This window comes from Narcine bancroftii, chromosome 5 (assembly GCF_036971445.1).
Source record: "Narcine bancroftii isolate sNarBan1 chromosome 5, sNarBan1.hap1, whole genome shotgun sequence".
Taxonomy (NCBI): Eukaryota; Metazoa; Chordata; class Chondrichthyes; order Torpediniformes; family Narcinidae; genus Narcine; species Narcine bancroftii.
In genome coordinates, this window is record NC_091473.1 from 25,223,063 (window position 1) to 25,248,567 (window position 25,505).

Sequence of the window (25,505 nt, forward strand, 5' to 3'; positions counted from 1 at the left end):
GTGCTTAAAGTCATTTGAGGCTGTAGCTGACTGTGGGTCGAGGTCGAGGCTTTCCAGCCGTAGCATACGCTCCATCCCTTCAAACATTTTTAGTTAAGAAAACCCTTGGTTTGGATCAACAAGTCTTTGGTTCTTTCGACGCGCTCTACAATCACATCAAAGGAAAGTTCTGCAACTTTCAATAATCTGGAAAGGCTGGCAAAAGAACAAGACAAGGAAAACTGCTAGGTAGTAATGAAAATCTGAATCCATTTATCATGTACACATAAACACTTAGCTGACATGCAACTCCAATCCTACATGATGTTGTTGTCTCTTAATCAACATCTTGGAAACAAAGGATTGGCCATACATAAAGTCTTACCTACTTTATGCACAACCCAAAGGTAAGTATCAAGTGGAACAGTTTTCCACAGTACATTCCACATCAAAGATCAAGTGTGCATCATATGAATCTCAAATCATTCCCTTTCCTGCTTCTAAAACATCAGAGTCTTACAGTAACAGCAAGGTAGGAAAAATGTGGGAGGAAACTTGGGAGAATGAATAACAGGTAAGGAAGGGCCACTGGTTTCCACTACCACAGACAATACTTGACTGGGTGAGTTTTTGCAGCATTTTCTGCTTTTATTTCCCTCTGGTGCTGCTACATGAGCAGTTGTGCTTATTGCAAAACTTTTCCAATGTGCTTCTCAACCACAGCCAGAATCTGGTTAGACTTTGGTCACAGTGACATCCATGCAGATGAGTCAAGGAGGAGGTTGAGAATGGGAGGGTGGTAAGGAAAAGTGGAAGAGTTCTGTCATGTATCAGCCACACAATGATTACCATATATGTCAGCGTATAGATGATTCTTTAAGATGACCCCTTGAATTTCCATCTAAATTGTAGGTTTTGAGCTATACTCACTGTATAAAACTATCCACATCTGGCACTTAATGCTGATCAGTGGGCTGATGCTGATGGGCACATTTAATACACTAATTCATAATATTTTAAAAGCAAATTACCTAGTTAAGGTTTAAATTTTATTGACATATTTTAAAATAAACCACTATCAGCTCCTTCAACAGGCCGTTTAAAGCCTGCCGATGGCAGTTAGACTGGGCAGATGGACCCCATGGAGAGCTCTGAGACTTCGTTGTTATGGTTCAGATTTTATACTTGGTGCAGGGAAGTGTTGAGACTTCACTGTTAAGGTTTGGATTTTATACTTAATATATAAGATGACCTCTGGTTTTGGGGTGACATTTTTAAAGTTCAAGGACTGTCTTCTATGCTGGCATTTACAGTACTTCTGGATCATCCAAACTGAACACTTTTCCAGCTATGCCCCAACAATATCCATCTCTAGAAAGGAGATGTAATCAGATTGTGGAAATTAGCATTGGGATGAGTTGTGATTGTCTGGCCTCACTGGAAGGACGGGCAATTTATGAGTGACTGCCTATGGAGTTAAGCTTGACAAACTGAATATGTTGGGCAACTGCTGGTAGATGAGGAAAGAACCCATACAGCTTCAGGCCCACAAGCAATGGTCTGATAGATCCTGCCATCAAAACAGAAATGGATCAGGAATACTGGTGTTCAGGCATTATCACTGAAAGGAAAAAAAGTTGAATTGGAAAAATATTTTGGGAACTAACCCATCATCCCAGAGGCATATTGATCACTTACTCCCATCCTACCCTCGTTAAAACGAGAAGTGGCCATTAGCTTATTTTTATCGATATTCCACCATCCTCTTGACATCACAGCAAGAAAAGGCAAGAATCAATTGCAGAAAATGTTAACTCATACATTGATGTATGGAATTTGTATGTGACTTGTTGATACAATTTCTTCAGAATTGTTCTCTCCATATATACCAGATCCAAATTTACACAGTGATGTCTCCTTGCAGCTTCTTTCCAAAATGAAAAAAAAACCTTTGTCTGAGAAAAACATAAATGAGGTTTGATCTGTCTTGCAGAGTTTATGGTTTGCATTTAATACGCAACAACAAAAAAACTGAGGAGAAATTGCAGCAATATAACTGAAATGTTGCTGTTAGATTCATTCAGATTCTAAGAAAAATCTGCTGCTCCTGCACAATAGCATAATATATTAACAACAACATTTCAAAATCCACGGGGAAAATCCATAGCCTGTTGTGTGCTGAATTCATTTGTAGTGAGTAACATCACATACATTCTCTCCGGCAAATATCAGAACTATTTGGAACTGTTAGCTTCTTTGGAAAGACCAAACTACAAGTGATGCATTTTGGGATGTAAATTAGGGTAGGACTTGGCAAGTGAATGTTGGGGCATGAAAGAATGTTGATAAACTAAGAGAACAAATGGACCTAATGCATGAACAAAGAGACCAAGTGAGGGGTGGTGAAGAAGGTATGCTTCCTTTCATAGGGTGGGGTATAGAATAAGTGTTAGAGCATTATGTTGAAGCTTTACAAAACATTGGTTAGGCTGCATTTAGAGTACTGTGTACAGTTCTAGTTGCCACAGTTTTAGAAAGTTGTGTGATTTTGCTGATGGGAGTGCAGAACAGATTCACCGTAACTGTTGCCGAGATCAGAGGACTTCAGTCACATAGAGGAATAGAATGTGCTGGTCTTATTTATCCTGGACAAAGAAGACCAAGTGATGGCCTAACAGAATTAGATAAGATTGTGAAAGGCAAAGAGAGTCAAATTTTTTTCCCCATAGTTGGGGTATCAAATGAATAGAGTCCAGCTTTAAGGTGAGAAGGAGGAGTTTTAAAGGGGATATTGGAGGTAACCCCATTTTTTTTTACACAGAGTGGTTGAAATCTGGAACAGGCTGGCAAGGGGTGTGATGGAACTAGACACAAGCACAATGTTTAAGAGGCATGTGGACAGACATTCAAGGAAGATATCGATGTATACCATACTAATATAGGCAAATGGAATTCGTGCAGATGGGCAAAGGGGGTCACCAAAGATATGGCGGATCTAGGCCCTGTTTCTATGTATCACTTTGGAACTCTGTACAATATTTTTAGAGAAGTATTAAATGTAATAACTTAGTATTTGTCAAACTTTGCAGTAAACAAATCGGTGGTCAACTGAGCAGGCTTCTAAGATAGAAGCAGAAACAGTTAGTATTGAACCATTAAGAAGTAAATTAGTTTTTTTTTTCTGAAAGTAACAATTGAGGAAATAATGTTGGATATACTAAAAGTAAAACCTGAGAAATAATGTGACTTTGGAAATGTTATTTCCAAATAATATTATGTTATGTTTTTTCTTAGTTTATAAGGACTTATTGATTGGAATCAATTGCTAAGATTGATTTTCACCTCTGTAATTGCATTATTACATGAAACAGGATGGTGAAAGGCAAATGAAATAGGGTATAAATATTTTGAGCATTTCTTGCAATGGAATAGATTAAGGGCTTTATCATGTGCTGCGGGTTGATGTACAAAATGTTTAGAAAATGCAGGAAATAGCATAGCAAAAACCTTTGTTGCTCCGCTGGGCATCCTTAAGACTTTTTTTTTATTTTTAAATGTTTTATTTTTCACACTATGAACCATACTGACCAAAATACACACAAACATTTCCCTCTTGAATATACACAGTGTCATTTTCTCCCCTTTTCCCCCCTCCCTTCCCTCCCTCCTTCAATCCCCCCCCACCCCTCTCCACCCACTCAACGTTCAACATATACGATACATTAAATCCATTAAGCCACAAGGTACATTCAAGTGAAATGTCGTCTGTCCATTGTTCTGTTGGTATTCCTCATCCTTCCATAATTGCCATTTACAAGCTCATTCAGTCCAGTTCATTCATATTCCTGAAGTAAATTTTCCTTTGATAATTCCTTCAAATTATTTCATTTTTAGCCATTGATTTTATAATTCGTGAAGACAAATGTAGGTTCCATACAATGAGAAATAGAAAAATTTATAATGAGGTACAAAAAAAAGGCAGAGCAATTAAGTCAAATGCTGTACTTTTGTTCTACTTTCATTGAAGAGAATGTAAATAACTTGCAAAAAAATGGAAGGGGAAAAAGACTCCAATGAAAAGGAAGAATAAAAGGAAAATTCTGTTTTAAATAATACTGCTGGAGATCGAATTGCATTCGAAGCCCATCAGTCCATCCACTCTGCATTCAGAGTATTAAACAAAGCAACTGTGAAAACAGTGTCTGCGATTGCAGTCACCTGCAAGCTTCATAGATGAAGAGATAGTTCTTGCATATTAGCAGGTATGGAATAAATCCTCACATTTTTCCATTAAAAAAAAAGGATAGAAGGATAGAAAGAGAAGACATGGAACAACAGTCTGGGTTATCCTGACATGAATAATAGGGCAACTACTAAATTCCACAATGTGATAAAACAATTATTTTTAAATCAAGTGGCTTGAAAAAGTCATAATGGATTTATGGAACACAGATTGCATTTGACAAATCCCTTGAAGTATTTTGAGGATGCAGCTGGTCAAATTGATCAGGGAGAACCAGTGGATATGCTATATTTGGATTTTTAGAGGTCCTTAAGTCACAAAGCACATCATCTGTGTATTCCAAAAATGCAGTGAGTTCAATTTTCTAAGCATCATTATTTTTTTTAAATCCCTCTGAATACTCCTGAAAGGCCATTCCTCATGCTTCTTGTTCTCTTATCCATATATAAACACTTGTCTTGAAAGTTCAATTGATATTATGGATTATTTTCAATGAGTTCCGGGTCTGAAGCCAATTATATTTAAATGAACTCCCTAATTTCACTCCTCAATAGTAAGGCTATTATTTTAAGCTTCTCATCCCCTCCAACAGAGGATACAGTTTCTCTGTGTCTTATTGGTCAAATTTTGTTTTGGGATGTTAACTGCTCTAATCAGAAGGAAATATCAATAATGTTTAATTTAACTTTTCATTTGGAGATTTATAAATTTAAATATAGACATGCAGCATGGTAACAGGCCCACGAGCCCATGCTGTCCAATTACACACAATGGGCCTACAGGTCTGGTATCTTTTGACTAAAAATAAATATAATTATGTTGCCAAAAAAAGAAAATGAACCACATTGGTGAAGATAACAGATGAGACCTTATTTGGAATATCATTGTTGTAAAGAAAGAATGTAAGTAAAGTCCCCATTATCCTGCACTTATGGGGACCGTAGATGCTGGAAATACTAATTTTCCAGTTGTTACGAGCCCAAAGATTCCCAAAACACAGCAGCAATAGATATTCACCAAGACAAATGGTTACTTAAACAAAAGTTGCTTTTAATTATCTCTAAAAATGAAAACAGGATCAAACTTTATCTTATCACTATTAACTTAATCTAACATAACCCCCTTCTAATTCTAAGCGGATGTGTATGTAATTGTGTAAATGTAAATTTAAGAAAAGTTATTTGGTCCACAGTTCAATCCCACTTCTCATTCTTCACTGGTTGCAAACAATTCTTATTCTGTGCACAGAATTTAACATTTATGAAGTTCACCAGGCTTTGGTGCTTGAAAGGTAAATGATTACTGCTCAGGAAGGTTCATGTCAGTTTTCATAGAGAGATTTGTTGTTTGCTGAACACAAACTGATTCCTTTTAATCAGCCACATCAATGTCTTGCTGAAGAAACTTGCTCCATCAGGGTTTTCCACATGATAACTTCTTCTTTCAGGTCACCACAGAGTTCCTTTTTATATCCCTTATTTCAAGTGAAACATTAGGCAGGCAGTCCTCTCCTCTTGTATGGACAACAAGGGCTTTGACCAGATTGAACTAAGCATTCACAACCTGTCTTCAAAATGGGGTTTTTTCACGTTTGCCAGCTTGTCCTGTTCCAGTCCCAGCTGCTGCTGCTGAACTTTAAAAAAACTGCAGAACTGAATTCTCTCTCTCTCTCTCAGAGAAAAACCTGTTTGACTCTCTCTGCTTGCAAAACCACATGTCTCCCCAGTACAGCAAGCAGCACTCAGACAGCCTACAGCTCTGAACCTAATGCTCCGAGTTCTTTCATCTGTTGCTTTTCAAAACAACAATCCATTAGTGAAGTCCTTTGGGCACTCTTCAAAGTTTCTACAAATGCTCTTGGTGCTGGACTGTCTGGCTTGAGCAATGCTTCAGTATTTTAAATAAGATCTATTTTGAAGTGCTTGTAGGTGATCGAAACTAACAAACCTGTCCCAATTTATCTCCTTAAAGCATATCTATATACAATATCAAATACAACATATTCTGTCACACGGTTGACTGAGACCCACTCTTATAATGCTGAACCAATACACCTGCATTAAGAATACACCATTTAAAAGACAAAAGACAGTGCAGAATGGAAAATAATTTGAAAAAAAAAATCAGTAAAAACATAAAATGCTGGAGAGACTCAGCAGGTCAAACAGTGTCCTTTATGTAGCAAAGGCAGAGATACGGAACTGGCATATCAGGCTTGAACCGTTCATCAAAGTACGAGAAAATGCCGGTGAGCATCAGAAAAAAAGAAAGGGAGGGAGAAGGGGGAGTGACAGGTCAGGAGATGATAGGTGGAAGAGGGAGGGAGGGGACAGCAGCACTGAGGGGGATGGGGGAAAAGCAGGGCTGTGTAGGTGGAAAAAAACTGGAAAGGCGGGAAATGGGGGAGGGGGAAGAAAAGGCAAGCAGGTTTAATGGAAAGCAGTGAAGTCAATGTTCATGCCATCTGGCTGGAGGGTGTCCAGACAGAAAATAAGGTGTTGTCCCCAATCTGCAGTTGGTCAGGGTGGGAGAGTACATAAGGCCATGGACAGACATGTGAGCGTGGGAGCATGTCCCAGAATTGAAATGGTTGGCCATTGAGAGGTCGCTGTGGTTGCGGATGGAGAGGAGGTGCTGAACGAAGCGATCTCCCAGTCTGCAACCGGTGTCTCCGATATAGAGAATGCCATAAAGTATGCACCAGATGCAGTAAATAAGTCCTCTGGATATACAAGTGAAGTGTTGCTTCACATGAAAAGCCTTTTTGGAGCCCCGGACCATGCTGAGGGAGGAGGTGTGGGTGCACAGTCTGGGGCCCCATACTTTGAAGAAGGATTCAAGCCCAAAACGTCATAAAGGACACTGTTTGACGTTCTGAGTTTCTCCAGCATTTGTGATTTTACTTCAACAACAGTGTCCACAGAATTTTGTGATTTACTTCTGAAGAAAATTAGCATGGTAGTCTTGTAATGTCTGAGAAAAAAATGCATCCAGCCTGCCTGCCTGGTTGAGGGTAGTGGCCAGGGCCATGTCTCAAGTGTCACTTTCCACATGGAAAGGTACATTCTCATTCACTGCATGCATGTCGGCTTTCACATTGTGGTTCTGGAGGTAGTTAAAAGCCATTTGAGTTTCAGGCAAGTGGAGGAAATTAGTGGCTTTTAAGAGAGGGCGAGCCTTATCAGCGTATTGAGGGATCCACTGAGCATAATATGAGAAAAGCCCCAGGCATCTCCTCAAAACCTTTGTGGTCCTGGGAACGGGGAGCTCTAACAGGGAGTGCACCCTATTAGGGTCAGAGCCAATGATGTCATTCTCCACCACGTAGCCAAGGATAGCCAGATGTTTAGTCCTGAACATGCACTTGTCAGAGGTATAAGTGAGGTTCAGGGCTTTTGCCGCATGGTGAAAGTTCTGGAGGTTGGCGTCATGGTGTTCCAAGGTGTGGCCGCAGATGATGACATTATCAAGATAGGGGAAGGTAGCCTTCAACCCTAACTTGTCCACCATTTTGTCCATCTGCCTCTGGAAGATAGAAACCATGTTAGTGATACCGAAAGGGACCCTCCGGAATTGATAGAGGTGATCATTAGCCTCAAATGCGTATATGGACGGTCCTCCGAACGGATTGCCAGCTGGTGATAAGCAGCTTTCAAGTCAATGGTCGAATAGACCCGATACTGCGCAATATCATTCACCAGATCCGAAATTCAAGGGAGGGGGTATGCATCCAGGAGTGGGTACTGATTAATCATTTTGCTATAGTCATTCATTAGCCTGGACTTGTTTTCCCCTATTACCACTTCCACTTGCACTCTCCACGGGCTGGTGCTAGATTTGATCATACCTTCGTCAAACAGATGTTGTGTCTCAGACTTTATAAAATCTCAGTATGCTGTGCAGTACCTCCTGCTCTTGGTAGCAATAGGTTCGAGAACAGATTCGGGAAGAGAGTTGGGGAGTTGATATTCAGGGTGGAGAGATTGGATGTGGGTTATGATTTTTGGGGCTCTCCATTCCGAACCGTTACGGAGGCAGGGGATCAGAATATTCCAAGGTCACGCTTTTGAAGAGACACAGGAAGTCCAGACCCAACAACACCTGAGCACACAATTCATCAAGTATATATACAGGGGAAATTTACAGAATTCTCCCCCTTCAAATGGCAGATGTATTATACAATGTTGTTGAACAAGCATAGAATGCGTATGAGACTCAACGAAGGATGCATCTTTAGGTTGTACTCTTGCACAATCTGTGAGTCTATGAAGCTTTCAGTAGAGCCTGTGTCGATCAGGCATTTAATGGAATGTCCATTTACCTTCACAGTCACTGTGGAGTTGCTGAGCTGGTGAGGTCTGTCCTGATCTAGGACCATCAAGACTAGGTCCCCGGAGATTCCTTACTCCTCACTTGAGTGGTTCCCACTGTCCTGGGTTGCCATGGGTGGGAAAGATGGTGTTGGCCTTGTGAGCCGCCCTCCTTCCTTCTCTGACGATGATGGCGCCGAGTTTGAATTTGAGTTGCAATAAGATGGCCACCGAGCCATTTTGCACTATTTCCTCTCTGCCACCCTCCGTTGGTGTGTAGCACAGCAAGTGAGCTCGGTTGAATTCAGGGTAGACGGCTTGGGGCTGGAATCTGATCCAGGAGTGGTGCAAACCGTGGACTTCCCCGGGCTTCCCTCACATGGAAAGCCCTCGCTCAGTGCCCTTTTTTTGCCAGAGCTGGAACACACTGAGTCTTTCACCCGGCAATGAGATTGGGGATGCGGGCCCTTGTCGCAGAAAAAGCACTCGCTAACACAGGAAGCAGCAGCCGTTAGGGCTGGGGTAGCGGGAGCAGCTGGTCCTTGGAAGGGGTCACCTGGGTGAGCAAACTCGCTGGCTTCGAGGTCGTCATTCTCAAGCTTGGCCTGTTCCAGCAATTTGGTCAGCTCAACGTGGCTAACCAGGTCCTTCTTTCCTGACTCGAGCAGTCGCTGCATCGAGCAGACTCCTGTGACTAGTGTCCTGGATCTGTTCTTCCTCACGAATGCAGCCCATAGCCACTTCGTACCTGCACTTCTTGGCAAGCATCCACAGATCCAGCAGGTAGTCATCAATGGTCTCTCCTGGTCATTGGCAACTCAGAGGGAGTCGATGCCTTGTGCTAGGACCTCGTTTTGTGACTTCAGGTTCCGAGCTTTCAATCCCTCAATGGCAGCATCATATGTAGTGCATTGCCTGATGACTGCATACTCTTTTGTTCCTACCCTGGAAACGAGTGCGGACCTCCTGAGTTCATCAATGTGTAAGATGTCTCTGGTCGCGTTCAGGTAGGCCTGGAAGCAGTCTAGCCAGTATGTGAACTCCTCAGCCGCGTTGGGGACTGAGGGTCTATCAGCAGCATGCCTGGCTTGAGTAGCATTTCCATCGTTTAGGGAATAAACTAAGAATATTGTAGCACAAATAAAAGCTCTCACGACTGGAGGGAGAACAAACACTTTTATTAGCTTATAACTATGGATAGGGTTTCATAGGAGTCTTCGGAAGGGTTGTGTTTAGGCGGGAAACCAGGGTTCCAGCCATCAGCATAATACACTACCAGTGAATCCCAGTTCACTCCACTAATATACCTAATACTAATAAATATATGGACTGTTACTAAGCAGGGATAGGGAGACACTTTGGGAGAGTCACCCCAGCTGCGAACAGCATCGACCTGCTCTTCATTCTGGGGTCCCGGTCACACCCTCGATGTAACCCAACTCACCTCCACACCAGTGTCCTGGTCAGGCCCTCAGTGCACCTTCCCTAAAGTTCGAACCCCATTCATGAGCACTGTAACTGTGTTGCGCTGCCCATTGCTCTAACTGTGCTGCCATCAAAATTAACCCACCATCCCCCAAGTTTACAGATAAATAATACACTAATAAAGATAAAGACTCTCACCAGGCAGGGATAGGGAGATACTTTGGGAGAGTAACTCCAGCGGTATCAGCTGGCTCTTCATCTGGGGCACCGTAATAGCTGCTGTGGATAGGGTACAACCGGGGCACTCCATTGGCTGAATGCTTGCTCCCATCTTCACCATGGGGTTATGCCTTGCTTCGGAGAACATTTACTTTATAAATTTAAACTTTTATTTCAGCTTTGGTTGAAAACTTTATTTATTCACTTTTTAAACATTATTTATTTATTTCATTGTATTTTTGCCAGTTGTTTGAATTTCCAGTTGATTGAATGGTGGATAATGGGGATTTCCCTGTACTTGGAATAAGTACACCCCAACTTTACTAGATTAATTTCTTCATGGCAATGAGAAAATTGGTAAATCTATACAGTTAAAAATAGATACATGGATAAAGCTGCTTTCTCCTATTCAAACAAACCTCTAGAGGACCTTAACAGATGTCAGCAGAGAGAAAGCAAAAGCTCAGAACAAATTACAGGACAACCAGGAAAATAAATAGTTTACATCTTGCACTAACTGATGATCTTGCTGTAACCCATGAAATAATTCTTGAGTAGGAATCCAAGATCAATGCACTGCAGCTATTAGTGATTTAAGTATATTTTTATGCTTTGAATTAGATATGAGGATATAATTAAGAGATTATTTTGAGTGGAATTTTCAAATGAATGCAAAATTGTAACCCATCCATCCAAAGAAATTATGATATTAGTGTCAAGAACAGATTATCCATTGCATGCCGTTTATTAAGGTTAGCATTGTGTCCACCACTACTTTCAATGCTTGTCTCAACAGGCCCTGCTTACTAATCTACTTTATTATGAAAATAATTCATGGCTTTCTCTTGATGTGCGTGAAGCCATTGTTGATTAATAGTTTTATCATTGTACATAGGTAAATTTGGATTCACTTTTGTTTCAATTCAAACTTAAAACAAGAAGGAAAGCTTAATCTGATTGAAGAAATATTGACTTTTCTTCTTTGCTTTGCATGTTGTTGGCTGCCCACGGGAGTGCTAATTGATGGACTGCACATAAAGTGTTATTTCTCTCTAACATTATGGGCTTGCATTACACCACTAGTATCCTCATATTGACAATAATCACGAAGGAAAAGCTCCCTGGTTGAACCTGTACGGCTTTTACCCATGACCAATGCACTGGAAATGGTGCATTGCTTATAGAAGGCTTCTCAAGGTACTGGGAAGATATGAATCTCCCTATGAGCTTTACCTTTTTGCTTCCATTTTCTTGCTTCCCTGATCTTGTTGCTTGTACGACTCCAGACTTGCGATTGAGATGAAAACAACGGAATTAGATTAGGGTGGGGATTAACTGAAATTATAAAAATCAGGGGGAAAAAAAATGATGTGTTGTTCCTCAAGTTTACATTTAGCTTCACCCTAACTATGGATAAATTGAAAACTGTTCAAGTTTATTATCATCCAATTCCACACGTACAATCCGACAAAACAGTGTTTTCCAGTCCTTGATGCAAAATATGCATACATATACATCCAGATATTACAGACATACAGACAAACAATATATGCACAGGGCAAATGTACATATAAATAAATAGATAAGATACATACATAAACATTGTGTAAGCAGTTCCTTTGGTTGTTCAGCATTCTCACTGCCCAGGAAAGAAGCTGTTTCTCAGCCTGGATCTCTTTCCCAATGGGAATAGCTGAAATATGCTGTAAGCAGGGTGGTAGTGGTCCTTAATCGCCCCTTTCAAATTGCAGCACCTGGGTAGCCCTCCTGGATCCTGTGATTACTGGAGCAAAGGTGCTGGAAGTACCTTTCAAATTGCAGGTGGATCTACTCATTAAAATGGCAACCCAGCAATTTAAGGGGATCCCGCCTCTGCAATTATGCTGTTAATTACATGTCACGCACTCACCGGAAGAACTGTTTCGAAGCTGACTGCCCAGTCACTTTCTTTTTTAAATGGGCCATGGACAAGACCTAGGTAAGTTTAATTGGGTTCCCTGATGACCTCTGAGGTAGATCAGGGACCTAGTCGGGTTCCAACGGGGTTGACCTGGTTTGACCCTTTCAAACTGCCGTGTAACATGGGGTTAACCATGCAACTTGCATGGTTAGAGCCCATGTTACACACCAGTTTGAAAAAGCCTAATGATTTTGTGCGCCCTCTTCACACAACTGAATGGAGGGGAGGGAGACTCCATTGATCCTCTCTGCCACTCTTATGGTCCTGTGGATTGACCTCCAATCCATTTTTCTACAGCAACCATACCACATTGTGATGCAGCCAGTCAGGATACTCTCAATAGAGCTCCTGTAGAGGTTTGACATGATGGTGGCTAGTAGCCTTGCTCACTTCAGTCTACTCACGAAGTATAGTCACTGTTGTGCCTTCCAGACAAGTGGGGAGATGTGTGTCCAGGATAGGTCACTTGTTAAGTGTACTCCAAGGAACTTGCTGCTCTCAACTCTCTTTACTATGTGACGTGGAAGGTGATTGTCCCTAGTCCTCCTGAAGTCCACGATCATCTCCTTTTTCTTGTCCACATTGAGACTCAGATTGTTATTCTTGCACCATATCACAAGATTTTCCATTTCATCTCTGTTGTGCGACTCATCGTTGTGGCTGATGAGGCCAACTAATGTCATGTCATCTGCAAACTTGATGATTCTGTTGGAGCTGGATCTAGCGATGCAGTCGTGGGTCAGTAACATGAATAGGAGCGGGCTGAGCAGAGCTGTTTGGTCTGCCTATGCTCAACATGACAATGCTTGACTTTCTGCTGCTGACCCAGTCAGACTGTGGTTTTTCTGCTGGGATGTTCAGAATCCACTTACAAAGAGGACTTTTGAATCCGAGCAAGGATAGCTTCTCTACCTCGACGAATTGATTTCCATCACACGATATATTTTGAAATAAAAATATGAACTGCTAGAAACACTTAGCAGGTCAGGAGAATCTGTGTTAATGGGAAGAGAACTAGTTGAGTGGTGTCACAACAACCACCTTGCACTCAAAATTACCAAAACTGAGGAACTGATGTGACTTCAGGAAGGGGAAACCAGGAGAAACAAACCAGTCCCCATTGAGAGGTCAGAAGAACTTCAAATTTCTGGGTGAAACCAGTTTTCTCAATTAAAATTTCTAACTTTAGGCCTACAGCATGGTAACAGGCCATTTCAACCCATGAGCCCGTGCCACTCACTTTCACTACAACCCCTGATACGTTTTAAACGGTGGGAGGAAACCAGAGCCCCTGGAGGAAACCCATGAAGACATGGGTAGAACATACTGTTACAAACCAACTTCAGCCAAAATTAGTGCAGAGCGAGTGGAGGGCCAGGCGTTCCGAGGGAATGAGATTGGAATTAGTGAAGGGAAAGGTGAAGTTGATACACTTGATGTCACGGCAGCAGTTGAAAAGATAAAGGTCCAGAACAGGCAGAAGTCCAAAAAGGGGTGTCCCAGAAGCAGAAAAAGGTTTAAAGCTGGAGAAGGGAACTGCAGTGTAGGTTGGAGAATCTCTGTTGTGGAAGTAGGCATGGAGATGGAGCCAAAGGAAGACCATGTTCAGAATCATGGTGTTTACGGAACTCGTTGAGGTGTGGACGAATGTGAACGAAGATGAGGCCTCTACTGAGGATGGCATTCAGTCTCAGAAATGGGAAGGTCAGAGGGCATGATGAGGACTTGGTGCAGACTAGGAGATCTGAGCATTTTGGCTCTGACCACCGCATTAGCGTGTATCTCTTTGTGGCCACCAATTTCAATTCTTCATTCCATTCACTTGCTGACATGTCTGTCCTTGGTCTTATAGCCAGCCAGATTGAGATCAACCACAAATTGGAGGAACAACAATAGGGGTGACACAGTTGGCATAGCAGTTAGCATAACACCTTTACAATGCCAGCAGTCAGGTCCGTGGTTCGAATCCCATGCTGTCTGTCAGATGTTGTACTGTTAAAAGCCCAGAGGGCCCCAAAACCCAGCAACAATAGATATTCACCAAGACAATGGTTACTTAAACAAAAGTTGCTTTTAATTGTTGATATGGCATAGACATGGACCAGACAAGTGTTGTACTAATACAGGGCTTTTATTAACAGACTATAACCACCGCTAAATTGGCCAGTGGGAAAGTATCTCCATCTGTTATTCCAGTAGGGTGGAGTATCTCTACAGCCATAGCCAATAGCAAGTGGTCAGTATGATACAACCCCACCCCGATTACATCATCACAATTATCTTTAAACATGAAAACAGAATCACATTTTAACTTATTACTATTAACTTAACTAACCTAACTTAACCCCCTTCTAATTCTCAGTGTATGTAATGTGTGTATAAGTTTTAAAATGTTCTTTGATTTACAGTCCAATCTCACTTCTCATTCCTCCAATTTTACTGGTTCCAGGCAATTCTTATACTGTGCACAGAATTTAACATTTATAAAGTTCATCAGGCTTTGGTGCTTGAAAGGTAAACAGGTACCACTCAGGAAGGTTCTTGTCGATTTTCAGAGAGAGATTTGTTGTTCTTGGACACAAACTGATCCTTTTTAATCAGCCACTTCAGTGTCTTGCTGAAGAAACTTGCCTCGTTAAGGTTTTCCAGATGATAACCTCTTTCTTTCAGGTTACCATAGAGTTCCTTTTTATTTCTCTTATTTCAAGTCAAACATTAGGCAGTCCGTCCTCTCCACTTGTATGGACAACAAGGGCTTTGACCAGGCTGAACTAAGTACTCACAACCAGTCTTCCAAATGGGGTTTTCCACAAGTTTTCCAGCTTGTCCTGTTCCAGTCCCAGCTGCTGTTGCTGACTGTGGAACAGCAGAACTGAATTCTCTCTCTCTCTCTCTCTCTCTCTCTCTCTCTGAAGAAAAAGCCTGTTTTACTATTTCTTCTTGCAAATCCACATGACCTTCTTAGAACAATAAGCTGCACTCCACATAGCCGGCGACTCCGAACTACTATTCCGATCTCTTTCATCTGTTGCTTTTCAAAACAACAATCTATTAGTGAAGTATCTTGGGCACTCCCCAAAGCTTTTGCAAAGACCCCCAGGAGCTGCCCTGTCTGGATTGAGAAGAACTCCAGCATTCCAAATGAGATCTGTTTTGAAGTGTTTTTATGTGGCCTACACTAAAAAACCTGCCATAATTTATCTCCCAAAAACATATCTACATACAATACAAACACAACATAACCTGACACAGTACATTCTCACTGTCTGCGTGGGTTTTCCCCAGGGGGCTCCGGTTTCCTCCCACCATTCAAAACAAAAATACCTGGGGTTTAGGTTAATTGGGTGTAAGTTAGGCGGCACAGATGCATGGGCTGAAATACGGTTACCGTGCTGTATGTCTGAAATGTTTTTAAAAATTAAAATTTAACACCTTACTTCTGATTGGGCACCCTCCAACTGGTTGATATTAATATGGACTTCTCTGTACTACGTATGTACTCTGACAATAAATCTGAAGTCTGAAATCTATCTTTCATTAAAACCCCCCACCTTCCCCATGCTTTGTCTCTCCCTTCCGGTCTCCTTTTGCACAGACATGATAAATTCTCACCTCTTACCCTTATCATATCCAATCAACACCTTTGGTTGGTCCGAATACCTCCCCCACCCAGCATTGTCTGAGTTCTGAGATTTCCTGCTTTCAGCTCATTGCAGACCGAAACATCAGCAATATAGCTTTGTCTTTTATGGACGCTGAAAGGCTGGTTGAGTTCCTCCACCATTTGTGTGTTTTTCAATTACAGAGAATTATGAACTCAGCCAGCACCATCATGAGCATTAGTCTTCACTCCATTAAGGACTTCTACAAGAGGTGGTGCATCAGCAAAGTAGTTTCTATCGTCAAAGACCCTCACCACCAAGATCATGCCCTCTTCTCACTGCTACCATCAGGAAGGAGGTACAGGAGCCTGAGACAAACATCGAATGGCACAAAAACAGCTTCTTCCCCTCTGTCATCAGATTCTGAAAGGACAATGAACCACTACCTCACTTTTTCTTTTTGAACTAATTTATTTATTTCCAAAAATATGTGATTTATAGCAATTTTTTTAACTCATGATGCTGCTGTACCAACTAAATTCTGTGACACATGTTCATGACAATAAATTCTGAATGCCAAAAATAATTTACTAAAATCTTTTCCGCCAATTCTACTGGCTGACAGCGGGGCTGATGGATAAATCCCATTCACAAGATGGCTATCTATGCTTCTCCTGGGAGTATTAACATCCAGAACACTTCCTGGAAGTGAAATTACTTGGATCAGTCTGATCTAAGCAATCTATAATGGGTTTAGTCATGCATTTAATTGGATTTTTTGGCGTTAAAGCAAATGGTTTTTTTCCCCCCTCTTTATCATCTTCACAATTTAATTTTATGCATGTATAAAAAAAATGTTGATTTTTAAATTGTGATCATTTTAAAGAATATTTTGACTTTGTTAATTCAATTAAGCATTTTGATCGTCAGAGTCTTCTTTGGCTTGGCTTCGCGGACGAAGATTTATGGAGGGGGTAAAAAGTCCACGTCAGCTGCAGGCTCGTTTGTGGCTGACAAGTCCGATGCGGGACAGGCAGACACGGTTGCAGCGGTTGCAGGGGAAAATTGGTGGGTTGGGGTTGGGTGTTGGGTTTTTCCTCCTTTGCCTTTTGTCAGTGAGGTGGGCTCTGCGGTCTTCTTCAAAGGAGGTTGCTGCCCGCCGAACTGTGAGGCGCCAAGATGCACGGTTTGAGGCGTTATCAGCCCACTGGCGGTGGTCAATGTGGCAGGCACCAAGAGATTTCTTTAGGCAGTCCTTGTACCTTTTCTTTGGTACATACATGACATCACATACAACCCTGAGATTTCTGTTTCCTGTGGGCGTGGCAGTTATCACTAATTGGTAGTGGAAAAAATAAACACTACACAGTGTAAACAAATAAAAGAACTGTAAACAGATAACAAATGTAAACAAACTAGCTGTGCAATACAGAGAGCCCAAAAGAAAATAAATTGCATAAGTAAGAGTCCTTAAAAGAGTCTCTAGTTGAGTGTGTTGTTGAGGAGTCTGATGATGGAGGGTAGCAGTTGTTCCTGAGCCTGGTGGTGTCAGTCTTGTGGCATCTATATCTCTTTCCTGATGGGGATATTCACTTGAATATCATCTGAAAAAGCATTTATTTTTCCATATTGTTTTTCTTTATTTATTCTGTTGATGTAGACTGATAAAGAGTTGTACCGTTTTGCATATTTTTCATCGTCTTATGGACACCATCTGTTGGAAGCAGAATTACTGGTGAACAGTTGTATTTACAAGAATCAGTATTATAGAACATCATAAAAAGGGGTCATTATTTTCAGGGAGTTTTACATCAACTTAGAGTGAACATCTATGCTGTAATAAATATCTCCAATTATATTAAATAAAATAATCTCTTGTTCAGCTGCAATATATTGTTAGATATATTTTGTTGGGTCCAAAAGAGAAAATGTCCCAACAACTTCTTCAATGAAGCACTTTGCATTGTAGAGTTTTCTGCTAATAGATTTAAAAATACTGAAAGTTAAAATATTCTTCTGTTTTAAATAATATTTGCAAAACATTTTATCCATGTAATTTAAAATCAATGTGTGGTCTCTAATTGTTCACAACAATTCATGGCAAGCGATGAACAGACTTTCATGCAGTTAACTATGTTCACACTTCATTAGACCTGCAGGCATCAGATACTTTTTCAGTATACATTTCTTTCCAGAAGGGAATGCTTGTCACCAATGTTGATTGCACTACAAATGTGATTGTAGAATGAAGTGCATCTCAAAGTGTGTAGACTCTTGTCGAGAGGGTGATTTGCTACTTCTGTTCATGAATGATGATGGATAATTAAACAACTAACCGGGGAAGGAGGAGAAGGCTTCAGGAACAATTGTCAGGCACTGCATGTCGGTCTGAAAGACAAGGCTGAAGCATTGACAAGCATGTTCATCCAGAGGAGATGATCCAGTTTCTTAGAAGAAAAAAAATCATGGAACTCATTTTTGGCCCAAACTGAGGGCACTGGATGCTGCAAAGACTGCAGGACAAGATAACATCAATCCTGAAGTCTTGTACATCTCCCAAGCTGTTCCAATGCAACCATAACATGAGCAATTAAACTAGTTTTTCTCAACCTTTTTTCTTTCCATTCACATACCATTTTTAAGTAATCCCTATACCATAGGTGCTCTGTGGTTAATAAGGGATTGCTTAAGTTGGTATGTGAGTGGAAAGAAAAAGTTTGAAAAACCACTGTTTTACTCGTACCTAATTGACTCGTTAAGTGCAAAGTTTCATAAATGGCCCAATGACAACTTTCTCAAGCAAAATATTTCAGTAACAATTGGGTCTAGGGCAATGGTCCTCAACCTTTCTTTCTCACTCACATACCACCTTAAACAATCCCTTACTAATCACAGAGCACCGATGGCTTAGGGATTATTTAAAGTGATATGTGAGTGGAAAGAAAAAGGCTGAGAACCACTGATTTAAACCTCAGTGCAGGTAAGTGCGAAAGGAATCAGAAAGTTGATTGGCTTGGTGACAATGCAGATGAAAAAAAGTTGCAAGCTTTATTGAAAATAAGGGAACTAGCTCAGGCATGAGCTAGTCTGGACCTTGTGGGCTGAATGGCATCATAATGTCAACCTAACCCAGGCTATTTCAGACGTGAGCACTTTACCTCCAAAGCAAAACTTTGTATTTTCTCTCATTCGCAAATATGATGTGAGTTGACAATATGAACTGTTCAAGTAGACTTTGTGAGTGCATCTCTGCAAAAACAATCTTTTGGTTACAAACAACTTTTTTCAATGAATATTTCCTAATACTTGATGGATTGCACCTTGTTTTCTTTTTTGATTCAAATCGAAAGCTCATTAAAATGATCCTCGTGACACACTGCTCAGTCGATGAAATTAACATCTTTTATTAATTCCTACTTCTAAGGCCAGAACGTGAGGAGGAAGTTTAGTTAATCTGATGAAAAGCTGTCTTTAACTCCTCAGCACTTCTTCAATTGCAGATTGCTACATAAATTTCCCCCATGAGGCAGGTAATAGAAAATGAATAAACTTTAGTTTGAAGCAGTCATATAAGTTTTAAAATATCGCACCAATAATGTGCAACCATATTTGAATTTTATTTTAGTTCATTCTAAGCTGCTGGATCAATGGCCAATTTTCAATACCATCCTTAAATAGGGGTGATTAAACAATTTTAAGCAATAATTAACATCAGTCATATTTGTTCAACTAAATGAAAATTAAGTTAATTGTGCTCAATTGTCATTATCAAGTTTGTTCAAGAATTTCCAACTGAAAGAGAAAAATAGATTGCGATGTTATCATGAAAAATATTACTTGAGAATTTAGTCCTTATGTATGATGACACCTGATAAATTTGTACAACCAGTGATTTAAGTAAGTTCCAAGGACAACATAATAACTAAGTAAAACTTTGCCTTATTTCATAGTCTCCTAAAATAATTTCACGATCCTGTATTTGTTTCAACAGTTCCTGAAGTCGCTCCTTTGAATGTTGCTGCTAAAATCATGAATAGTACTTTAATTAAAGTCACTTGGTCAGAAGTACCAAAAGAATACATTCGCGGACATCTGGGAGGTTATAAGGTAGGCTCTCATCTCCATTTTATACGCGTTTATACAAGTCTGTGTTATTATGGAGGTGATGCAGATAAAAAATGTATTTGTTAACTTTAACAAATAACTTCATGAATGTAGCTGATCATGTGCATGTATAATCCTCTTGGATTTCACAGCAAGAAATCTATAATTATCAAAGTTAAATAAGTTGTGTGAAGTCATGGTAATATATCATTTTCAACTTCACAGGACTTTGTGTGCGACCAAGACCTATTTAATTACAAATGAAAAATGTGGTTACCATAGTAAAAAGCAATACTGTTCTCATTAAAAAGGCATCCCCTCCTTATGTTTTGATAAAATAGGAAAGAAGTTTTATTTAGGGCCCAGAGACATTTATTTCTGCTTCAGCATTCAATAACCAACAAACAAGTTGTCATTGATACCTCAAAAAAATTGCCTTGTTTCTAGTGTCAGGTTCACTCACCCTGGATTCCATGTCATCTGACCTTCCGGACCAGCCAAACAGGTGAGACTCTTTCTGCGTAGACAAGGTCCACCACATTGCCCTCATCAAACTGCTTTGTCATCACTGCAAAAAAAAAAAAAAATCTGCAGAAGTACTTTCTGGCATGGTAGAGGCGGCAGGATGAAAAGTAAAATATTGGGGGAAAATTTTAAAGTTAAACTTTGAATTGCAATCAGTTCTGCTTTATTCTATGATAGTACCATGTCTCCAAATTTGTCCATTATATGGGAAATAACCAATGAAAGCAAGATCAGAGGAGATGCCTCAGACTTCCAAATGGCTGTTGGAGTGACATTTTGTCATTAATTTGAGATAATTCCATGGCTACCAACCCCACCTTCCTTATGCTTTCTTGCACCACAATCAATATATTTGTTCCTGGAGGTCCACAGCATGGAGGAGAAATTTTGATAAACATATTACAAAATGTATTAGGAGTTGCAAGAAAGAAATGGATCAGTTGAGAAGACCGAGTCAAACTAGCTGTGACAGGCAATTCCGAAAGAAATTGCCAGCTTTCAGCCACTGGCAGGTGAGCAAATTCTCCTCTCATGTAAACATATTGTTAGTCCAGGGTGTTGAGTCTCAAGCATCTTTCTATCTGTCATGGCACTCTATTGCAGGCCTCTAAGTGCTGTCCAGATTGATACAATCAAAATGGATTTCTTATTATTACACTGGGGATTTGGTCTTTGCAAATCCATGCCAGCCAGTGCAGTAAAGAGATTGGAGTTCCCAATCATTTGAATGAAGAGTTATCAATCTAGTTTCAGAGAAAAAGGTATGTTAAGATTATTGTTCACTGGTTTCCCCATCAATGAAGCACAAAAAAAAATCACTTCTCCACTTTTCCAAACCAAATGCATTAATCAAACCATGCCAAAAAGCAGACACATTGAGATTTTCATCCTTGCCATTGGATGTGCAATCCTTTTACACATCCATTCTCCATCTGCTACCTTCTTGAACACAGTTGTTTAGTCCACACTGTCTAACACTTTGCTCTGTGTGGCAGAACTGGCCATACACTTCGCACCTTCTCTTGGACTCCTGTTTCCTCCAAATCCTTACATACTGTATAGCTGAACAGTTTCTGACACCTCTCTCCCCTTCTTGGACATCTTAGTCTCCATATTTTCTTATACCTTTGTCCTCACCTCACCTCCATCCAGGTAGAACAGGACAGAGTGCCTTTGGTCCTCATTTTCCCACCCCATCAGTCTGCACACTCAACTTTCCAACATTTCTGCCAACTTCAGAGCAATCCAACCACTAGCCTCATCTAACCCTCCCATCCCCAGACTAGACTCTTTTAAATGGATTAGTCTCTCCAAGATGCCTAGGTCTGCTCTTCCCTCCTCATCCATCCTTCTGCCCCCTCGAGTATTTCCCACTATAATCACAGAAAGTGAAAATATTGTCCCCCTCTCCATCCAGAGTCATAAACAGACTTACCAAGTGAGGCAGAGCTTCACAAAAACATCTTCCATCCTAATCGATTCCTTTTGGTGAATTCCACGTGGCCTTCTTGACATTGGTGAGACCAAATACTTTGCCAAAAATCTGAGCTCTGTCTATGGGTTGAAGCTAGAACTCCCAGTGGTTCTATACATTTTTCTTTTCACAAACATGCCACTTTAAGAATTCTCTATGCCATGTTTCTGTGATTAGTAAGGGATTCCTTAAGGTGGCTTGTGGATGGAAAGAAAAAATTTGAAAACCAGTTGTAATTGTATCTAATTGACTCATTATGTGCACAGTTTCATAACTCCAAAGTAAATGGGCCAATGACAACTTTTCTCAAGCAAAATACTTCATTAACAATTGGGTCTAGAGCAGTGATTCTCAACCTTTCCTTCCCACTCTCATACCACCTTAAGCAATCCCTTACTAATCACAGAGCAGCAAAAGCATAGGGATTGCTTAAAGTAGGATCTGAGTGGAAAGAAAATGGTTGCGAACCACTGGGTTAATCATTTCAATTCCAGTCACCACTCCCACACAGACATATATATTGTTGGTCAAATATAAACTTGAAGAACATTGCATCATATTCCTCCTGGATATCCTTAAACCCAGTGGCAAGAACTTTGATTTTTCTAGTTTTAAGTAGCTCCCACCTCTGTCTGATTCCACTGTTTTGATTTCTCCTTTATCTACTCTGGCTCTTTTCTCTCAAACATTTTCCCTCCCACCTCCATGGTCTCTCTTCCTCTCCAACCTGCTGTCTAAGACCCTATCACCTCAGCTCTTCTCAAATTCTATGCCTTTTATTTTTATCCCCTTGATATACTTGTTTTAATCCCTTCCTACTCAATGAAGGGTTGATCGTTTCTACCCATGGATGTTGCCTGACCCACTGAGTCCTTGTTTGCGGCATATATTATAAATGTTAACTGATCACCCTGATGAATGCATTTTGTGTCTATCTTCTGCTTGCCAATATCTGAGCTAGTGCTTCTATGTTTTACTGCCCCAATGTTGCAGTATGGGTGGTGGAAAGCTGATGATATTCAAGGCAAACAAGGAGCCGGAGGAGGGCTCTGGGTCCATCATGATAGTGATGTGTGCTGGCAGGCAATGGCATTGACAGCATGGATTCCGTGGAATCACTCACAGTGTTGTCAAAGATATCTGCAGCAAATATTAATCAGAATTACTGTATGTGTTTTCCCTTGTAATTTTTCCCACCTCCCATCTCAAAGGAATCCACATTAGGCTATCTAATCCAAAAACATCAAGGCCAATAACAACAAAATGAAGCCTTGCCAGCAAATTGAAAATATGATTTTAAAAAGACGACATTGTAATTTTTCAGTTGACATTGGTGAGTAACCTGCCTGGATAATGTTTCTGGTCATTTCAAATCTGAGATCTGTGGTAGCATTAGACACCAGAAAGTAACCTGGTCCTCAATCTTTTTCCTTGAATAGCAGTACCCTCTCATTTTACAAAACCTTCTGAATTACAAGCTGCCGATGATCCATTGCTTCCTTCTTCATCTCTCATCACTCTCTTTCTCAAAAACGATTGTAAATGAAAGAGGAAAGCATGGAAAGAACTATAAAGGACTGGATAGTCAAACACATATTGACACTCAGAGCCACAAAAATAAAAGGAGTTTCCTGGAAGTTAGTTTACAGCCAGAATTTGCTGGTGGTGAATCACTGGACAGGAATAGACTACTGCCAAATGTTCCTGGTCCATCATAGGCCAGCAGAAATAGGAAGTCACCAAGACAGTGTTATTTTTAAAACAATATATTTATTTCTAATTACTAATAATAATTAACCCCAACTATGCTCAGATGTATGTGTGTGATACCCAAACCATTACAGCTTAGGCACAATTTTGGAAAGTCATTCCAAATTTCAGGTCTTAGAAATCCTGTGTTGAAACTCCAACTTATCAACTGATGCACAGAAGTAATCAGGAAGGAGGCGAGAGAGACTGAGTGATCAGACTGCCAGAAACTCACAAATTTTTGTCGAGTTGCTTCTAGAGAAATGTCCTTTCATACAAATGATTCACACAACTCCCTTCTTTCTTCCATAGGGGAAACAATGTGTGTGACTTCCAGGTCATGGGTCAGGCATGGGTCAAACAAAATGACCATCGTAATGGTCACAATCCAATGAACCAATTCTCCTGATTCCTTTATCCAGATATGGGTCAATCAAAATTACCATTACGATGGTCCATGATGGTTCAATTATTCCCCTAATAGGGACATTCAGGAGAATTGTCCATTTTACACAGTCACTTTACCTCTGTTTTCAGCAGGTGGCTGGCTGATCAATAATGAATCCTGTTTCATTCAGTGTCCCAATCACATCTGTCAATCACAAAACACCCTAACCATCTGCTTTTCCTGAAAAACAACCATTATTCTTTTCTTCTTCCAGAGTATTAACTTTTGTTTATAGTCAATACTTAATAGTACCACTCCATCTCGCCACAAGCTGCAAATGGTTGCAGCTTGCCCTAATCCTTAAAATGACAGTCACTAAATGAAATTTGAACTTGTAATAGTTCCCCAAAAGCATATTCAAATGCTACATTTCAATAATGATGAACCATTTCATTAAAAAGAAACCCTTGAAATTTCCCGTAAACAGCAAATAATGCATTTGGGAGTGGAACAAAAATGATGTTTCAGAAGTTTTCCTGGTTGATAATCTTGCTTTGCAGAGCAAACATTGTGCTTTATATACCACAAAGTATTTTTAAGCCTTGCTGCAGTATTATTTATTTCACATGTTGATATGAAAAGTAATGCAAAATGTTACACTTCATCCAGAAAGCACAAGGAAAATCAATACAACCTTTTATTTGTTGGAGAAAAAAAGGATGGTTGACCTAGAAATTTATCATTATAAATCATTAATCAATCTGGGTGCCCCCTGATTACTTAAATTCCTGAAATTCATCATTTTTTCTTTATTTCATTGGATCAAAATCTTGGATCTCCCAAAACAATAACACTGCAGTATTTCCACAGCATTTTCAGAGAGGCAATAAGATGGGTAAAATAAAAATGCTGATTGGGATGGTAGTGATCTCATCCAAAAGTGAATAAAATATTTTGAAACCTTTCATAAGATACTGAATAAGACATTACACCAAACAAAGAATTGTAATTAAAGAAAATTTTAATTTCATCATCTTACTGAGAGAATTCTTTTGCTCACACCAATAAAAGTGTTTGGATGTGGTCAGAAGTTGTTATACTTCCGTCATCATAAAGATCTTAATAACAAAGAAGTAAATAAATTGCAGGAGTATAACTTAACATGAGCCTCTTATTCACATTGGAATCAGCCATCACATGAGTATCATTATCAATTCGCACTTTTCCTCATCATATTCATCAACACATTTTGTCTATTGTTCTGTACTCCTGCTCCTTCGATTCTTCCCCAGCTTTCAGCTCAGATGTCTGCCTGCTTTTTGCTTATACCTTGAAGAAGGGCTCAGACCCAAAACATTGGTAATATATCTTTAACTCCAATGGACACTGCGAGCCTGGCTGAGTTCCTCTACCATTTCTGTGTTGCTTTGTGAGCACCTCGATTCTGTCCACCGCAATACCATGGATCTCTCTGTGGCCACCCATTTCAATTCCCCATCACATTCCCTTGCTGACATGTCTGTCCAT

At 40.2% G+C, this 25,505-nt stretch overlaps 1 protein-coding gene across 10 annotated transcripts in view; it reads left to right on the forward strand.

Moving 5' to 3' along the window:
* chl1b (cell adhesion molecule L1-like b) overlaps positions 1-25,505 on the forward strand; it is a 687,190-nt gene that overhangs the window by 440,844 nt on the left and 220,841 nt on the right. For all 10 annotated transcript variants that reach the window (XM_069936961.1, XM_069936960.1, XM_069936966.1 and 7 more), the window contains one exon: positions 19,730-19,845. In XM_069936961.1, the coding sequence (XP_069793062.1) occupies positions 19,730-19,845 (116 nt within the window). The remainder of the gene's footprint in view (positions 1-19,729; positions 19,846-25,505) is intronic.